The sequence below is a fragment of the Apis mellifera genome, linkage group LG6, assembly GCF_003254395.2.
Source record: "Apis mellifera strain DH4 linkage group LG6, Amel_HAv3.1, whole genome shotgun sequence".
In the NCBI taxonomy this organism is placed as follows: Eukaryota; Metazoa; Arthropoda; class Insecta; order Hymenoptera; family Apidae; genus Apis; species Apis mellifera.
In genome coordinates, this window is record NC_037643.1 from 10315501 (window position 1) to 10335062 (window position 19562).

General features: G+C 35.1%; 2 protein-coding genes across 3 annotated transcripts in view; one reads left to right on the forward strand and one right to left on the reverse strand.

Annotated features, from left to right (window-relative positions):
* Positions 1-2924: 2924 nt before the first annotated feature.
* Positions 2925-19562, reverse strand: part of Gycbeta1 (guanylate cyclase, soluble, beta 1) — a 29213-nt gene continuing 12575 nt past the window's right edge. The window contains exons 7-13 of one of the 2 annotated variants that reach the window (XM_006568234.3): positions 18645-18773; positions 18393-18475; positions 14922-15092; positions 13145-13382; positions 12059-12199; positions 10563-10720; positions 2925-3192 (exon numbers count right to left, since the gene is read on the reverse strand). In XM_006568234.3, the coding sequence (XP_006568297.1) occupies positions 3063-3192; positions 10563-10720; positions 12059-12199; positions 13145-13382; positions 14922-15092; positions 18393-18475; positions 18645-18773 (1050 nt within the window). In that variant the 3' untranslated portion in view covers positions 2925-3062. 2 annotated transcript variants of the gene reach the window in all.
* Positions 3941-7483, forward strand: LOC102654173. The gene is made up of 2 exons (XM_006568244.3): positions 3941-4536; positions 5644-7483. Exons 1-2 carry the CDS (start codon positions 4368-4370, stop codon positions 6549-6551), a joined length of 1077 nt encoding a protein of 358 aa, XP_006568307.1. The 5' UTR covers positions 3941-4367; the 3' UTR covers positions 6552-7483.

A 19562-nucleotide genomic window follows, 5' to 3' on the forward strand; every position in this document is an offset into this window, starting at 1 on the left:
CGATTTCGTGAGATCAGCGACTACCGGCGATCGGTTAATCTATAACATCGGATGGTTTTCTTTTTTATTTCCTTTTATTATTCGGCCTTATTTTCCACATACCTCACCCGGTAAACCAGTTGGGTTGAGTGTTCGCCTTTCTTTCCACCTCGCGAAACCTGTATTCTGCATACCACTTACCGCGGCATGCGATTGAATAAGCGACTTTATAAACAGTTAAAATAACATGAAACCGGCGTGTCTAGAAAACCATAATCCGCTTCCTTTTTTTCCTTCTCCCCTTTTTTTTTCAGTCTTCTTGATCCTATGCTTGCGTACGGATCCCGAGACGAACGATGCCGTTGAAAATTGTTGGATACGGTGGTGTACAATTTGTGGTATCACGTATATTTTTTCGTGAGAAGTATGAGAAGCGTATTATCAAAGAAAAATATTTGTAAGAGCGAAGTATAAACGTAATAGAAAGTGATGGTATGCGAGATAAAAAGGAAAGGTAGGAAAATTGTTTTCCATACTGAAAGAAGAATTTATTTAGATACTTTATATAATAATATACATGATTTTATCTCCAATTAATTCATCGAGTAAAATTAAGTTTTCTGAAATTAAAAGTAATTATCTTTTGTATTTCTTGTAATATATTAATCCAATTGCTTGCAGTTTAGAATTCTTCAATTTATTATCGAATGTTACTCATCGTTCGAAATTACTTATCATTGGAGAAGAAAAGAGTTAATATAATATTATATATACGGTGGTAGGTATGTGTGCATAAAACTGTTTTTTAAGTTATTAAACGAAATGTTGGTATAAAGCTTGTTTGAGAAAGGATTCAATGTATTTAATAATTTAATTTTCTTTCCAGTATTCGCACTTATTATTTGTACGAAGAATATATTAATCAAATCGGACAAAGAATATTTACTCAATAAATATCAAGTTCACTTATATTTGTCGTGTGCTTGCAGGTATTATAATGTAATTATTATAACGTGGTTATTTCACAGAAATTTAACATTAATAATAATAAGTAGGCATACAGATATATTCTTAACTGTTCAGAGATGTTACCATTGTTATTATCATTATTTAACACGTGAATAGTTAAAGATATAACTTATAAATCTTGGTAAATACACGTAACCTACTTGTACTTATAATAACGTTATAAATAATTACACGTGTAATTTCGAATTTACCATTTACATGTATGTAAATAACAAACAATAATAAAAGTGTCGTAAAATCAATGAAACAAATTGCAATTATTAACTTGATTATCGTCCGTTCGACAATATTTTCAAACAATATGCAACAAAACATCAATGAAATACAAAATAAAGTGTGTACATATTATGCACGCGATATTACACACAGTCATCCGTGGAGACTTTCGTGCAAAATTGATTCAAAGAAAGTTGCTTAAGTGTAAAATTTCACTTTAGAATTAATTGAACGTTCCTCAATAAAAAAAAAAAAAAAAAGAAAAAAAAGAAACAAATTAAATCAATTCATCATTGTTTTACAAAAATCGAAGGAATAACGTGATCGAAATAAAAATTTACCTTTCTTCTACTTGCTTCTTTACTTTTCGCCCAAGATTTTTGCGGATGACTGTATATAACACAATCCAACTCGTAAATATATAAAAGAATCAAGACGTCTTGTCCGGTTCCTAACAAGCATGATATATTACTTTCGCGGCACGAAAGCGTTGTATTGAGATATTCCACCAGGAAAAGAAGGAAAAATGATTGTTGGAATCTGTGTCGCATCTTTGATCGTGTTGAGCGCGAGATATCTGTGTATTGACCTTGCGTGGGACGTGTTGGACAGCAACAGAACAGGTTCCGTTACACCTTCCAGCTTCGAAACATTCCATCGAGCTACCTCTCTACTTCTCTCCCTCTCCGTCCCCCTTTTCTTTTTCTTTTTTTTTTATTTCCTCATTTAAGGGCGAGGCCATCTTACAGGCGACCTCTGACTATGGCATCCGTGACACAACCTGTACGAGCGAGAAATGGGAAAAGAAATTTCGCATAACGCCGATAGACATGTTATACGGTATCGATGACATTTATATTTAATTGCCTCTTACATTTACAAGTGGTAAACACTGGTCGTTAAGTTGGTAACTGGACATTCGTGTTCGCGAATCGTGCGGACGTTGATATATATTTGACGAGGAACCGTATTCAGCACGAATTAAACCTAGGACGACTTCTCATTGATGATAAATTTTCTTTTGTCTTTTTTTTCTTCCTCTTCTTCGGAAGAATTCTTCTTGAAGGATTGAACGTGTTGATAACACGTGAATGTAAATAATATATATAAATGTTGTAAGGTTTTAGGATCGAATGTTGCCTAACGAGTCGACGAATTCGTAGAAAACATTCTTAAAATTTTACTCCTTCGAGGCCATTTGTTACTGTTGAAATTTCTCTTTCTTCTTATCCTTATATTTCTCAATACATTTTTGCTGAAGCCGTACGATTACTTTTATATCGTGCGGTTTATTCGTGTATCGTGGTGGTTACTATAATTCTTCAACCGTAATTTCCGAGTAATGTACATTGTTATGACAGAATTTTCTCTTTACGATTGCAGAAATTATTATTCTCGATAAAATTATTGATTTCTAACGTTTAAGTCTAATTTTAGTACAATCTAAATTTTACGTAAATATATATTGCAAAGTATGAAAAATATATCATATAATATGTATATATGATATAAATATATCATATATCTTTAATAATCAAAAATAATTTTCGTAACCAACACGTTTGAAATCAAAGAAGAAGAAAATTATATTTTAATAAATTACAAAAAAAAAAGAAATAGAAGAATCTATATGAATAATTCTCTTAATCGAAGTCATCCTAGGATTAAATCTCGTATTTTTACATTTTTCAACAATTTCATACGATAGTCAAAGATCACATGGAATATTAGCATTGTAAAAATCGTTTTTTTTTTTTCTATAGAACGCGCTAAACGAATAAAGAGTTCGAGCCGAAAAATATTGCTAAAATTTGGCGGTTGCCATAGTGATTGCGAATTTACGCGGATAGCTCCCTTTCTCTGGACAGGAACCAAACGTTCATCGGTTCCGATTTGCCTTTCATGGTAACGGGTCCTCTGTATTCAAGCAGAAATTGAGAATCCTGGTTCTCTGGCATGCACAGGTACCTGCAATGATAACATTATGGTTATCTGATATGTAACAAATCGATAATGAATATTAAATTCACGGTATGGAAATTGATTATTGATTAATTGATTGAAATTGATCATTATTATTATAAAACACAACATATTTCGTTATCCGAAAAATATCTATATAAACCCTCGATGAGGTATGTAACGATTATAATTTATATCGATATTAATTTGCAAACTTTATACGTACAGCTGAGCGAAATTAAAATTCTCATTGTAAAATATAATACTTTATTCTCCGATATTCAAATTGATGTACATTTAAATCATATAATCGTAAATTTTATATCGATAATAATAATTTTCATATTCTCAATTCCTCGATATGATTACAAAATAAAACTTTGTAATTACGCGATATTAAAAATTTTTAAGAATTCGTAAAAAAAAAAAAAGAAGAGGTAGATTTTCTCGAATATCATTATACTATAAATATCCGTGGTGAAGGAAAACGTCAATACGAGCGCGATAAATTGAAAAGAAATTAATAAGAAAATTAACATCCATTTAAAATTTCCAAACGTCCGATAACTGTCCCTGATAGTTTCTCATTCCACACTGACGCGTGTTGCGCGTGGAAAATAAAAAAAAAAGCCAACTCCCCCCCTCTTTCCTCTCCTCTTGTAATTCGGGACAAAACCATTAAAGACCTCGCACGGTCTTAGGGTCATAAAGCTGACAGTGTGTACCTCTTTCCAAACAATTTAAAAACATTTACCATAATCACACGTATCCCGGAGAAATTTATCGCTCGTCTATCCCAACTTCAAGCCTCGTCGCGTAATTTATTATCATAAGCGCATTAACATAACCTCATCCGATTTTTAAAAAATTCGTGTTAATTGCCAATACAACAACAAAGCGTTAACGAGCGTTCGTCTATCACGAAGGTGTGCAAAACTTTTTACACGAATCCAGTTTCACGAAACCACCACCCTTCACGATCGAACGAAGGTGAAGCCCTTGGAATATACTTATTTAACGTCTAATCGAATTAACCCTCTCTTTCTCTCTCTCTCTTTTTTCTTTCTCTCTCTCTCTCGTTTCCACGGCTGTTCGTTTCAACGGCCGTCATTCAGAAGCGTAGAATGGTAACGACGTAGTCGTTCCTCTCAAATCTCGAACGTTGACGGAAGATCAGGTGCATGTCGATTGTAGAGATTTACAATCATCAAGTAGAGGCGATGGAGGTGTTGATCGACTGCTACTTCGACAGGTTGTTCTCGGAAATGGATCGAAGTTGTCTGGCCTCTCGATACAAACGTCGCGAGATGGTCGGCTATTTCTCGGACGTGATTAATAGCTGTTCGCAAGGTAAATCTGAACGCGTTTGTTAAAAACAGTTTAAACGGCCGATATATTCCGGATATGTATTATCGATCGAGCCGAAGAGGGTCGAACGTCGAATCGAGATTGGTTAGAAAATTGGTGGAGCCGAACGATCCGAGGCGAACGATTTTTAAATTACGAATTTACCGTACGCCTAACGGGGAAGGGAATCGATTCGAGACCGTGTCAACGCACTTGGACGAACCGTTTCCGATCCACCAGCTAGCTCGGCTCGTCCTAGAACAAACTGTGCATTGTGCGACCATGAAAGTGGTTCGATCGAGGAATGCCGGAAAGAAAGTGATACTGGTGTAATGTTATACACTTGGGAGAAACTTGTGCCACCGTACGATTTTACTTTCCTCCGAAAAATTATGCAAACCGACCACCTGAAGCGCGCGACGCGGATGGAATCGCGTTTATCCGTGAAAACGCGGTTTGGTTTCGCGATGTCGCGATGATGATTCGAGTAGAAATAATTGTTCGTATAGAAATAAAGAGAGGTTAATATGGATTATGGAAGATCGAGAGGTTTTATTTCGATTGTTTTATTTCATCATTGAGAAATTTTATTAGCTCGACGATTGGAAAGCATCCGTGTTTTTCGAGTGTTAAATCTTAGGGGGAAGACTTATGTTTCCAAGGAAGTGAAACATTGTGAGGTGATCGTGAAATATTGACGTTAAGTGTTAAACTTGTTACTTTCACGGCGATAACTATCCTTCACGTGGTGATCATCCTTGGATCATCAATTAACACGAATAATGAATATCTTTCGAAGAGTAATTCACCGGTTAATGTCTATCCTCCTTTACACGTATTAACCTGATTTACAATAATGCGAATCTAACCTAGAACCAACCTAGAATCCGTTTAAGAAATAAACCGTTTCTTCCGGTAAATTACCTATTTTATCGACACGACGCTCGACTCACCCCCTGATTCAAACTTCTCCTCTTTCGCACAATTAAATTTAAAAAGCTCGAGTAACTTATCTCTTCCAATTTATCTCTCGATGATAGAATAAATTTTCCAATTAATTATATTTCCTTAATTAATAATTACCCAATAATTTCCGCCCGAAATTTCCAGCTGAGAACCTAGACAAGCAAGACGTCTGCGAGAGGATAGTGATGTCCGCCCTCCGCTATCACAACATAGCAATGATGGAGAACGGATACGTGTGCCTCCTGGGCAAGTTCCACAACGTTCTCTACGTGGCGGCCAAACTCTGCTTCGATTGGAACTTGGACAACAACGAGATCGTGTCCCGTTTGCTCAACGACATCTTCTACTGCGAGAAAACGTTCGAGCGTATCCTCGTGGGCGCTATTTTCGGCACTCGCGTCACTCACTTCCTGTCCGGGTGGAAGAGCGACTTCGAGGACCGCGAGGAGAACCTTCGCGCCCTCATGTACTTCTTGCGCCACGCCACCCTGGGCAAACTCGAGTACCGTTGCGCCTGTTCCCCCGTCAAACGACGATTCATCGACGTTCCCATGGAATCTTACGGCCAGGTGTCGCCTTTCAGGGTGGCCATCCAACACGGCTCGCCGGACATCCTTCTGATCATGCTCCGTTACGGCGCCTCGGTCGAATGCGACAAACTCGCCCCTACTCCCCTCGAGATACTGCTGAGCAAGCTGAGCGAATACGACGCCCGACCAGGAGGCCAGCAGGGGAACGCGTACCCGGAACACTTGCTCCTCTGCCTGAGATTAGTGCTGAGGACCGTGACGACCGGTTTCGTGAAGACGCCCGAATACATTGCCGAGCAGAGCGGTGTGTTCAGCGTTTCCGTTTACGAACAGTATCCGACTCTGGTCGAGCAGAAGCTCGTGCCGCCCGAGAGGAGCGGCCTTCGCCCCCCCGAATTGAGACATCTTTGCCGGTGCCGGATCAGGGAGGCACTGTTCGAGAATTGGGCGTTGCCGCACGGGATACAGCAACTTCAGATACCCGAGTCGTTGAGGAGTTACTTGGACCTGCTTCGAGACTGAGATTCGAAAATCTTTCAGGGATTTGAATTACGGTTCGGTTGTCGAGTCGCGCGTATTTTTCGCGGAGGAGGATATTTTTTTCATTGAGGCGAAAGGTGAAAGTTTGGGAGGAATATAGGCGGTGTAGGAGAATCACGTGAAATAAAATTATATCGACTGTGAAATCGGGGGCCTTAAATAATCGATTCGAATATCGAGTAAATTGATTAGATGTTTGTAAAGTGATTCGTTATCTTTACAGATTTTTACGGATGAATCTGTATCTGTATGAATATTTCGTTTAAGATAAATATTGTGTGATACGTGATAAAAATTATATATATATTTATGTATATGTTATTATTATAATAATGCGTGATTTATTACAATTAGATCCTCCTTTCTCATCTTTTTCAAGTAATATTAATTTTATTGATATAACGTGAAATTTTATTAAATCAGGATTTAATAAAATCCTTTTTAAGAAGGAAATTTTCTTCAACTTCTTGAAGAACAAAAATTTAATCACAGCATAAGAAATAAATTTACTTGGAGAAAGAAAATAATATATATAATCATAGACAGTTTCCATGAGTAACGTTTAAAGTTTGAAGATGAAATCAAACGAAGTATAGTGTAGCCTAAATGTTAAAACATAAACTTGTTCATAACTTTGAATGCAATTTCTTTTAGACAACGTTTGAACTATTGTATACCAGTTATCAACTTGTTGATCGAACTAGTTCTATATAATAGAGTGATCGTATAAATTTCGATGTTGGTGAATCGAGTTTTCCATGTAATATTTTACACGTGATATTTTATACTGGATCTATGATAGAACGTACATATATATATATATACACACGTTCATGACAGCGCAGAATGTTCAATTATTCAAACGATCGAATTGTAACAATATGGACAGAAATAGAAATAATATATAATGTAAATTGAAAAAAATGCTTTTATTGAATTGAAAATTATGTAGGAATAATATTTTACATTTTCCTTATTTTGTTATTAGTTTTACGATTATAATTCAATATCTTTGTGCTATTCATTAAAGAATATCATTTTTGACAATTGTAATTTTGATTAGATTGTATTTTTGTTGAATTTCAAATGGATCATTACATCAAACTTGTATATTTATTTTTAAATTATGTCATTTTTTTTTCTTTTTTTTAATTTTTGTATTTAACGATTGTAAATACTGTTAAATCGTTTCAAAGATTCGTTGCGCTTTTGACCTACGATATTAAGTTCCGTTCAGTATTTCACGGTATTGGGAAAGGATTATCTGTTACGAATGTTGCCAAAGAAATGATATGCTGGATTCAAACAAATATCTGGAAACAGTTAAATATAGTGATTCAAGAGAAGAATTTAGGCCAGCTCAATAAATAGCCAGAAAAATAAATTCTTCAATGAGACGTTAAAGCGCCAATCGATAGGACAGAAACGAAAAATCCGATCCTAGTTGAAATATTTCCCTCCATTTGTATTGATCTCGTAAAATCGATGGTTAGATTCATCCATCATTTATTCCGATTATTTTCGCAAAAATTTCCTTTAATGTCAAGGAAGAAAATATATTAAGATCGAACAAATTACGTGACCATAGATCGTGGAACCATTAAAAAAGCATTAAAAACGTTTCGACGAAACGAAGGTAGCCAATATATAAAAGCAATCGAAAGAAATTGTGTATCGATTGTGTATAACATCTACTTTAAATTCTATAAAAGATACGTAAGAATCTTTTCCTATTCTTTCTTTACGTTTCTTAAATTCTTCGTCCAAACTTTCAAACGTCACAAATATAAATTTCGTTGAACAAACTGAATTATTCATCCGTTCTAATTTTTAACTCATTCCAATATTGTTATTATTTATTTCGATAAAAATAAATAGGCGAAGAAATATAACGAAATCCAACAAGTGAAATTCATTCAATATGTATATTCGAGCGCACATTCGAAAACACGAAAACAATTTTAACGTCAATCAAACAAGATAAACGTTTTCACCCGGATTTAATAGCCGGCGTAATTTAAACACACACGAGGCAACAAAGATTTAAAACGTTAGGAAAGTTAGGTTCAATAGGTCGGGAATAATTACGTACAATGTAATATCCCGAAGGATAGGTTAAAAGCCGGGGAATCGAAGAGAATTCTATCCGAACTAACGAGAAACTGTGTCCCCTCCGCCACTTTTATTTCTATCGTTAGATTATCGAAGAAGAATCGCCGTTCGTGAATTTTGAACTTCGTTCCGGTATATAAATATGAGCGGCGAGTGTTGCGCTTATGGAAGTTTGGTTTACCGGTGGATTAAATTTTTCATAAGGAGCTTATCTGTGTTAAGTGTTATGCCATCCGAGTTTACGATCGTTATAAAATATTGCGGCGAAGTTTTTGAACGGAATGCGTTCCCGAGCCGGGATTAAAGCGTTTCGAGGTGAAGATAAATCATTCGGCTTAAGTTTCTTTTTGGATTAGCAATAAAATTTAGCAATAAAATTGATGGCCAATGATTTATAGTATTGTAATAGTCGTTTTCACGGAATCGTCCAAACTATTATGCTGGGGCACAATGATGATATTGATATTTAAAATACTCCCCGGGGGGAACGAGCTGACGAGATTATCGTGTAACTGTTTCGATCGGCACTGTTTTGCATTAAATTTTACACCAATCGTATCGAATACGTTTCCCACCACCCATAATTCGCAAAGTCCTCGTCTAGATTTTCCCGAGTTCCCGTAATTCAATTACCTACCATCTAAACAATTCATAGCCGCGATAATGTCGCCGGATATTGTTACCGACCGTCCATCAATATGTAATTCGAGTCAGGCTCTCGATATTCAGGATGGACGAGGATAGATATATACGCGAAATCGATGAAATTTAATTTTTTTTTTTTAATACAAAATAGAATGTTTCTCTAGGTAAAATGGGGAATGATGTGACATAAAATTTCAAAAATCATATACGTGAGCCGTCAGAACATACAATATTATAGCTTGATCCATCGATTTTAACGTAACGCGTTTCAGACGCTTGGTAAAGAGAAACCGAAGGTGTTATTAGAATATCAGAGAGAGAGAAAAAAGTTGATAGATCGAGACGTCGAAAGCATTTTAAGATCGAGCTCATTTCCATGTATATTAGCATTGTATGGAAAAAAATAACCTTGACGTATCTATGTATTCTTTTTTCTTGCAAAGCTAATGATTGTTCTCATCTTTTTACTATATATAATTTTTTTCCATCTTGAGTTTTATATTATTTGCTTGTAAAATGGAATTAACAAGTGAGAATATTTCTTTATAAATGAAACACGTCTTTGAAGTAATTATATTGTATGTCATTTAGAATAATTTTATCAATTAATACGTAATACGTATTATTATTTATTACATTCTTTAATCTCTAACGATTCTAATGGACAGTTAAATTAAACCGCTTGTTCATAAACATTAATACTTAAATTATCCTAAACATCATTATATATCGAAAAAAAAAAAGAAAAAAATACAAATTTCTCTGTATCATTCAACTACAAAATATTTCTTTTTCACGTTATCAAATACACGCTTTCCCGGATGATAAAAACATTTCCATTAAACTTCCATTAACTTATTGCAATTTTATCGATTTAATCTTTCCCAATCCCTTCGCGATTTATCATAATTCACAACGTTAATTTACCAAAAAAAAAGCAACTCGATATAATCCTACAAACACCTCTACCCCTAAATCACCCTGGATAAATTCAACCTGGATCTTCCGCGCTTTTGAAAAAAACAAGAAAAAGGAAAAAGAAGGAAACAAACAAACAAAATCCGGCTCCAGGATAAAAGTTTCCCTCGCGTAAAATAAACCGCTTACGATTCGAAGCAGAGCGTTCCTCCTCCAACCTTTCTTTTCTTCCTTTCATACATCGTTCTTCTTTCCCGAGCTTCGAAAATAATCCCTAATTATCACAAATTAAGCGTAACTTAAACGTAACTTCGTTACCTGTAAGCGTCCTCGGAGACGTTTATTTTCCCCGGCTCTCCGGTCGTCTCGGTTCGGCTGGTCAGATTCACGGTGTTTCCGAACAGGCAGTAACGGGGCATACGATGGCCAATTACACCGGTGACGACCTCCCCGCTGTGGATCCCGATGGTGATTTTCTGCGGGGGGGGCAATAGTCACGTTTCGTGAAATCCGGGGGCAGGGAGGAGAGGCCTCTTCTTTTAAAAGAGGCGATGAGAATTCGCGTCACGTACGGCGGAAGCTTTCACGGCGCAGGAACAGGAAGGAGGCGCGGTATTCAGGAAGGAGAGACAAGAGTCTTTCTAAGTAATCGAATGCGAGAACGAGAAGAGATCTAGCCGTGCCGCGCGAGTTCCACCTCGGGAGGAACGGGATTGAAAAGTCAACGTTTAACTCACTTAGAAGTGTCTTGTGGCGTGTAATCGGTCTGTTGACCGGGGACAAACATGTTTGAGATATGATGAGTGAATTATGAGTGCCGCGTTTGACGTGGTTGCGGAAAGCGTTGGAATGAGGAAGCGTTCGGTTTGATGAATGAATAAAACGAATTGCTTTTAACTGGTGTTTCGTTAATTTTTTTTCTTTTTTTTTTTTCGTTTTTTTTTTTTCAAAAGAAATATTATCGTAAGGTAGTAAGGAAATGGAGAATAAATAACGACGATGATTAAGATGGGCAGATCGCGACATCGTACGGGACCACAAGAGTTTATGATAGATTTGAACGAGGTTACACAATTTTAAGATACTTAATTAACTGTACTGTTAGACAGTAGGTTAGCTTTCACGCCAAGAATTTATAAAATACGTTTGCATGTTTCTCGTGTTTGTAGAAAAGTATAATAATACGAAGATTTGAAAGGTAAACGATTTAGAAAATTCGTAAATAATGTGTATAAACGTATTATTATTTATATATATAGTTAATAGTCGCGTTGTGTTGCACCATCGTCCAATACAGTGTTTATTTGTACTCCTATAACAAGCCTTCTATATTCTATATAATTCAAAAATTAAATTAAATATTTTAAAATTGTGTAATTTGAACTCGAACGCTTTTTCATTATCCAATTGAGAATTGAAGAATTAATATTGAATTAATGTAAAAAAACATTAATAAATGATAAAAAAATTGTCAAGTTTTAAACATATTGCTCGTCAATGAGAAGATATACAAAGGTTTGAAAAATTTTAATGAAAAAAATATCCACGTTCAACGTGGATACCTATTAATTATTATTACAATCATCATTTTCAACTAACATTTAGAAAATTTTATCATTGTCACGTGGAAAAAAGAAAGAAAATTTATTCGTTTCATTCTCGAATTCAGAAATATTTAATTAATATCAGTCGTAAAGTTGGATGGAAACACGAGGATGATAAACGTTTCCCGTATAGGATGATCATTCGAGCGGATGCAAGCATAAAAATTGAAAGCCGCAAAGCGGGTGTATAAAAAAAATATGGAGGCTTACCACCGGCTCGCCATCGATCTGCACTTCGTCCGCGGCTAGATCCATCATATCCAAAGCGAGACGAGCGATGCACCGTGCATGGCAACGACATGGTTCCGGTAATCCGCTCACGGCCATGTATTTGTCACCAACAGTTTCGACCTAGTCCAACCAAAGTGGATCAGTGCTAACAAGCCTTCTCGTAAATTCAAATATATCCATTGTCGGGTGTATAATGGTTATACGTGAATCTTGGTTTCAACGGAGTCCTTGCCAAAATAAAATTCATAGAAATATTTATCTGCTTCGAAGGAAGGGAATGGATGGTGCATCAGTGAACATCCATCTTGAATTCGGGTAGATGATTAATTATATTGTTATCATTTTTAGATTATTCAGTTTTAGGATCTGCTCTCTAAAAAATTCTTAATTTTAATGTTTAATGTTTTCAAAAATTTAAAAATTTTGTTACGAATTATTCGAGAAAAAAAAAGGAATTCTTAAAGATGAGTTTAAATATTCTGCAATATATATATATAAAGGATAATTTCCATGTTGTAATATAGTTTTGAATTTCACGACCAAACAGTCAAGTTCGCCATATAAAAGGAAGTCCTAAGGGACGTATAAAAGTTTTCTCTCGTTCCAGTATGCATTATTATTTAAAACAACCGATATTTCTAACAACGGGTATCGTTCGTATTTTCCACGAACTCGCTTCCCGACCTCTTATTAATGCATTTTAAACGGCACGCGTTACGAGAAAACTTTCTTTCCAACGCCTTTCAAAAATACACGTTGCCATAAGCGATTTTACGTTACACCGTACAAATGCACTTTCCATATTATTACCTCCAGCGAATCGAGCTATATTTCAATGGATTCCATTTCAATGGATCCACGAGCATTGTTAACCGTTTCAAAGTTTACTTTAAGTTCGCATATCGGCATAAAAATCAAAAATTGTCTTTCCCATTATTTGTCAAATATAGAAAATTTTCATAGGGAGATCTTTTAATATTTTAATAACAGATTTATATATATTTTAACTCGATATTTTATATTTCCAAAAACAAATGTGTATGTTAGGTGCAAATAAATGCTTACCTTGTACACGTTCGGATTTTTCTTCGGATCAGTGAGCACGTCGAACGCGGTGTACAGCTGATTAAGCATGTTGACGATTTTCATCGCACCGCTGGAGTCCGTGTGAGCGGCGCAGTAGGCCCCGAAGCCCACGATTCCAGAGAACAACAGGGTCACGCAGTCGTACTTCTTCGCCGGAACTGGCCTCGAGTGCCTGAGCTCGTTCGCCACGGAAATGGGTAGCACCGAGTACAACAACCTGTGAAACGCGGGAACAACTTTTAAACTTGCAACTCCTTTCAATCGAGAATTATCTTAGAATTGTCATTGGAAAGAGGAATTGATTTAAACGGAACGAAGCAATTAACTCTGTTTTTTTCCTCTTTTGTCTCTAATGATCTTTTTTTTTTCCATGCGAATAATCTTTGAAAATTTTTCAATGTGAAATTTATTTTATGATATTTACGATATTTTAATGTTGTGTAGCTCGTTACGAATCTTTGAAACGAAGTATTCAAATATTATAGCAAAGGAAAACATATTGTTTTCGTTTTGCATGTTAAACCTATCATACGTGAAAAGAGATATTGGAGATACTCTCGATAAACTTGTCATGCTCAGTTAATACATTGGAGAGCCATTCGTCTGTACAATATTTATCACATCGATGCTTTAATGCTCCTTTCGTAAATTAGATTAATATAATTTATATTAAAAACACGTCTGCCATTTTATATTTCGCGCATAATTGTTGCTGTGATAGTTAATTAATAATAAAATTAAATAGGTTGAATATGTAATAAAGATTAACAATTTTTCTTTTTATTTTCTGGCGATTTTTTTAATACAATTTTTTTTTTTTTTTTTAATATGATTGCGCAGCAGATATATATTCGATTATGTACGGGAAATTCTTTGTGCAAAGTGACCTGGTTTCAACGCACGCAATGCATCACAAGGCAACAGGTGGAAAAATGCAACTGCGATTCAATATTAATCCACATTTTCTATTTGATCCCGGTATTAAAACAAAAAAAATTCGACCAGAAACTAAAAAGAATTCGTAGAATTATTAATACTTTGAAGATATTTAAAATACTTCTTTTTCCATTTTTTTTGTTTCTGCAATGTAAAAATACTCTCAATATTGAAGATATGAGAAAAATCACGATAAAAATAACTTGCGTATCGTTTTAAAAAGATATCAGATCTCTCTTTCTCTCTCTCTCAATAACTTTCTATTTAATAAACTACACTATTATGTACATATATTTCACTCGAACAAATTCGAAAAATTTATTCCACCCAATTCTACCATTTCAACCCTCTTTTCGTTCGCCCCCTTTCCCCCCCCCCCGAATCTATTCATTCTCCCGGACAATTTCAATTTCCTCACCTACAATCGCTTTAAATTCATCGTACACACCGTCCAAGATAAATTCGTTCCCAGATTAGAAGGCGTCCGAGTGTAACGATCGTGTCAACGACAGTTTTATAGGTAGATGTCGAAACAGGCGGAGGTTTGAAAAAAAAAGAAAAAGAAAAAAAAAAGTATCATAATTTCTCGATGAAGGTGAGAAAAAAGAGAGAGAGGGAGAGAGAGAGAGAGAGAGAGAGAGAGAGAGAGAGAGAGAGAGAAGGAGGTGGGATCCAATTTCCGGTGGGAAAGAGTATCCTGTCAAGAAAGCAACTCCAACGACGGAAAACTCGATTCCGGGAGAATTGCGTCAGGATAAATGGCAAACGAGGCCAATGGGGATTTCCTTAATCAGAAAATTACACGGACGGAAATCCTTACCTGTCGGTTTTCTGCTTCTCACCGTCCAGCTCGCGATACGTCTGTTGCAATTTATCGGTAAGCAATTCCAAGTTTCTCGTTAATTTGTAATCAGCCTCGAATTGCTCCGACATCAGTACGAGATCTCTGGTAGCGTCGTGAAGGGGGATGTCGCTCAGGTACAAGCTTCGCCTGACAATTACAGAAAGATAAAATGTAGATTTACAGGAATGCGTATCGTTTTGTGTGAAAATATAATAAGAAATTGTTCAGAAACAGTGAAAAAAAATGAAAAAAATATCGTACTTGGAAAAAGTAGGACTGATCAGAAGAAATAAAAATTTGGAAATAATATAAATAATGGAATTATTTTATCACAAAATGATAAGATAAAAAGTAAAGCTAATAGATTCTAGGAAAAGGATTAATTTGTATAAAAATATAAAAGGAATATTTAAGAACATTAATTGAAATTAGATTTAATATAAAGATAATTCTCTATTAATTATATGAAATATCAACTCAAGAGTTTTAAGAAATGTTCTCTTTTTCCACAAGTGATTTCATAGAGTAAAGGTATATAATTAATAATCTTTGATTTTAAATAAATAAATGCAAATATTTTTAATTTCAACATCAGAATAATTTAAATAATTTTCCATAAGAAATCTGAATTCTGTTGAATAATATCAAATTTTTAACAACAATTTCAAAACATAATAAATAAACTTCTAAATTTCTCGCATATCAGAAAGGATTAAACGTAACAATTCGAAAAATTCGATAATTCTGATAAAAATTATGCGATAAAAACTACATTTAACGCGATCTTCTCTCCGCATCAAACAATATTTATTTCTGAAGAACGATAGTTTCAAAATTTAACGCAATTTATCTCCCCGACGCTTCTAATCATTTTCATTCGAGATTCAGCATTCAATCATCCCCGATGTATAATTCATCATTCTTCTCTTACCCGCGATAATGGTGAGTACAAGTTGCGCGACAACGCGGCAAAAGAATCCACCCTTGAGATTCGTTTGAAACGAAATAACCAGCCCCGGCATACATATATACATACGTGCTGTGTAATCAAAGAACCAGTCGGTATTTTCCCAAAGAAAATTTATTCCCTCATGTGTATGTAATTTTTCTCACGAATATAATCCATCCGGGATAAAGTAATTCTCGCCTAATCTAATCGTTTCAAGGGCCAAGTCACCGCCCTTTTCTCCTTACAGAAGAAAGTCGACTCGGGAAATAACGAGGAAAAATTCGATTACGCTTTAATTTTATTCGCTGAATACATATTTTAAAGAAATCAGCGTGTTTAAATTCAAGAATGTTGAAGAAATTATTCGTTAATCGTAAGAAGAAGAAAGATGAAAAGAAGAAAAATTGTTCAGATATAATTTCGAACGGAGATCTCGTGACCCGCAATTTATTCCGCGGAATTCGATTTCCAGAAATATCGAGAAAGTCACCTTTTCGTGCAATAACTTAGAGATTAATAATATTGGTGAATTATCATTGATCTTAAAATTAGACAGTTTTAAATGATTAAATTATTGATAAAATTTTACAAGTCACAAGTATATTATATCGATAATAGTGACAATTAGTATTGAAACAATTTATTGACGTGTAAATAAAAGTTATAAGAAAGACATCTATTGTAATCCAAAATTTAGTTAGATGAGTTTATTGCACGAAAGGGTCCAAATAATAGGTTCAGAGAGAGACCCTCGATCGGAATGTACGACAGGCAGACGACTATCTCATGCATTTTCTTCCTTGCCGAATAGCAAAATGGAGGAGATGAGAAGTAGAAGATGACGAAGTGGAGGGTATTCGAGTGGAAGAAAGATAGAGAATCGGGAGAATAACAAGGGTGAAGATTATTCGAACAGAGGCAATTCGGTGGCGGCGTGACGGGAATTTATGCGACTAATAGGACTCCGGCAGACATTAGAATGGGTGTAATTATGCGAGTCATCGATTCGATATCTATCGAATAGCCTGTGTATATGTATATCCCTTATTTCATCCGAGACAAATATTTTCCACGCAAAGATAGGGGAATTTACGTTACGATGAATTAATAGGGAAACTTCACTAGGGATCAAATATGTCTATTTACGATAACGATCTTACAGAACGTCGTGTTCTGTCTTCGATGGCTATCAGATCCATTAGGTTAAGCTTTATATATATATACGGATTTCTTGCTACTAGAAAGAAGATACCTATTACCATTGTCTTATTTCAGGGTATATAACAAGAGCTGTTACGTAAGTACTTGTATTTCGCGACGAGATGTTCTTTCAATTCTATATTTCATGCTGTGTACGTGGATAGGTATAATATGAATCTCTTGGTAAAAAGAATCGCCTCTTTTCTCATATTAAAGTATCTAAGAAGTATTATTATAATTTATGAAATTAAAACATTTTTTAAGATGAGATATATTTATATTTCGTTAATTGTTTTCGATATTTAAAATCTGGAAAATAATAAAAAATGATAAAAATAAAATATTCCGTATAATTTGACGATACTGTAATAATATTTATATTTACAGATTAAAGATTATTTATTAAACATGAGGTTTCACACTCGCCTGTATTCTGTCACTCTATATTTTGTATCATAGAGAATTCTTTTCTATCTATAAATATTTCAAAAGATTGAGAATGAGATATGTACGTCAAGATAATTTTAGAAAAATTATAATACTAAATTCAAAAAAAAAAAAAACAAAAAAATAAAGAATTTTCATACAAAATTTTAGCAAAATAATAAAAAGAATTACGTATTATAATAAAATTACAATATTCGTTTTCATGTTTCTCTCACAGACTATTAATCTTGCCATTTGCACTGACAAACTGTCGTGTTGTCGCGCGTTTTATAAATTTTCAAACATTTGTCATCAAACGCAACACGGACGCACGGGCCCACCACCCCCAGTTTATTGATCACACGTTCGCACTGCTGTGTTATCCGGTTTGATTGAAATTCAATTTAGGAACTATTCGATAATTGCAACGCGGTTCAGGGATCAACGTTGCCCCCGCGAATAGCGATATCAATCGACGCGATATAATTATCGGCGGTGATCGAGACGGCGAATTTTCGCATTATCGGCCGTTTAATGGAATCGTGGAATGCGAACGATCGCGCCTCTTCGATTTCTAATAAATCGAGGTCGCGCTAACGTGTCCAAGAGAAACGAGTCTCGTTAAACGGGCCGAGTTTGATGCGTTAAACGCGTGAAATCGACTCCTGCACACAGACCCACTGCAACGTTTGATTATGCAGTTTGATTGAATTCGAGTTAATGATCGATCATTCGAATTTTACTTCGAATCAGTAATATTTGTAATTTCAATCGAGCTGCAAATTTTTCGTACGAGCAACCTTTCAATCAACGCGCTCGAATCTTGGGATTTGAATTCCAATAAAGAACAGATGACGAAGACAAATTTTTACCTGGTTAGGTCGTCCAAGTTCATCACGCTAGGATAACAAAGGAAGGTGACGAGATCTGACTCGGGTATGTACAACATTTGCCCCTGGAAAAGTGACAATCTTGCAAATTTGATATCAAAATTGATATTTTTAAATTTTAATTAGACGAAAATAATAAGAAATATATAATATATATACATATTAAAAATAATGTATTTCTTTACTAAATCGAATAATTATTGAATAATGCATTTATTAAAAATATATACTGACTTTTAAACGTAGATACGAATATTCTTCCGAAGCGTCGACTCGCATCACGCCCTTCTTCGTTCGCAACACATAAACCGTATTTATGTGTGACAGAATGTTCTCAAATGTCAATTCTAAATGCGGCCTGACCTAGGGCAACAAAACTGCAAATTTATTTCACGATATATCAAATATTCAAAATATATTTTCGGATTAAAAACTTGCGTAACAAATCACGTAAAAGCATATTTAACGTTTCTACGACACATACAGAAATTATTTTTATACTTCGAACGACAGAAATTCCATTATCACATCTGTGAATACAAATCTCGTACAAAAAATAATTTACCAGAATACGTCGCTCTAATTAACAGAAATCCTATTATCGATCGTCTTAATTCTCTTCAAGTGATAGTACTAGAATAATGGCGATCGTGCGCACGTATTTAGATCAATCAATCGCCAAGAATCTCGAACCGCTTTATCCCGTGCATACGTATCGATACACGTGCAACGGGATTTCGTTTCGATTTCTCAAGGTGTCGTCCTGGAATACCAACACCGATCGAGAACTAATAATGAACGGATAATTGATCATGGGCGCGGGCTTAGACGCGTGCGTGCAAATGCAAATGAAGTTAAACGGTACTGTTCGAACGGCGCGCGTATCCAATATGTCGCTCGAAGCAAACCGCATTTGAAAGATATACGATTACGCGTGCATGAATCCACGCAAATTATATCGTTGGTGGGCGGCGATAATGCAATTTCGTGGTCCTAATGCGATGCTTCGAGGATAAAAGCAGAGGCCGGCGCTAGTGTCTGAAATGAAATGAAACTCGCTATGTTTGAAGTGACATCTCGTGGTGTTATGAACTTTGCATATACATTTCTAAAAATTTTAAATATATATATATATATGTTTTAATAGAAATT

What these genes read in the sequence shown, in the direction of transcription:
- LOC102654173 (XM_006568244.3), top strand. Translation starts at nt 4,368, where the DNA reads ATGTCGATTGTAGAGATTTACAATCATCAAGTAGAGGCGATGGAGGTG. An exon ending in GATTAATAGCTGTTCGCAAG is followed by an intron (nt 4,537 to 5,643) that starts GTAAATCTGAAC and finishes CGAAATTTCCAG; the next exon opens with CTGAGAACCTAGACAAGCAA.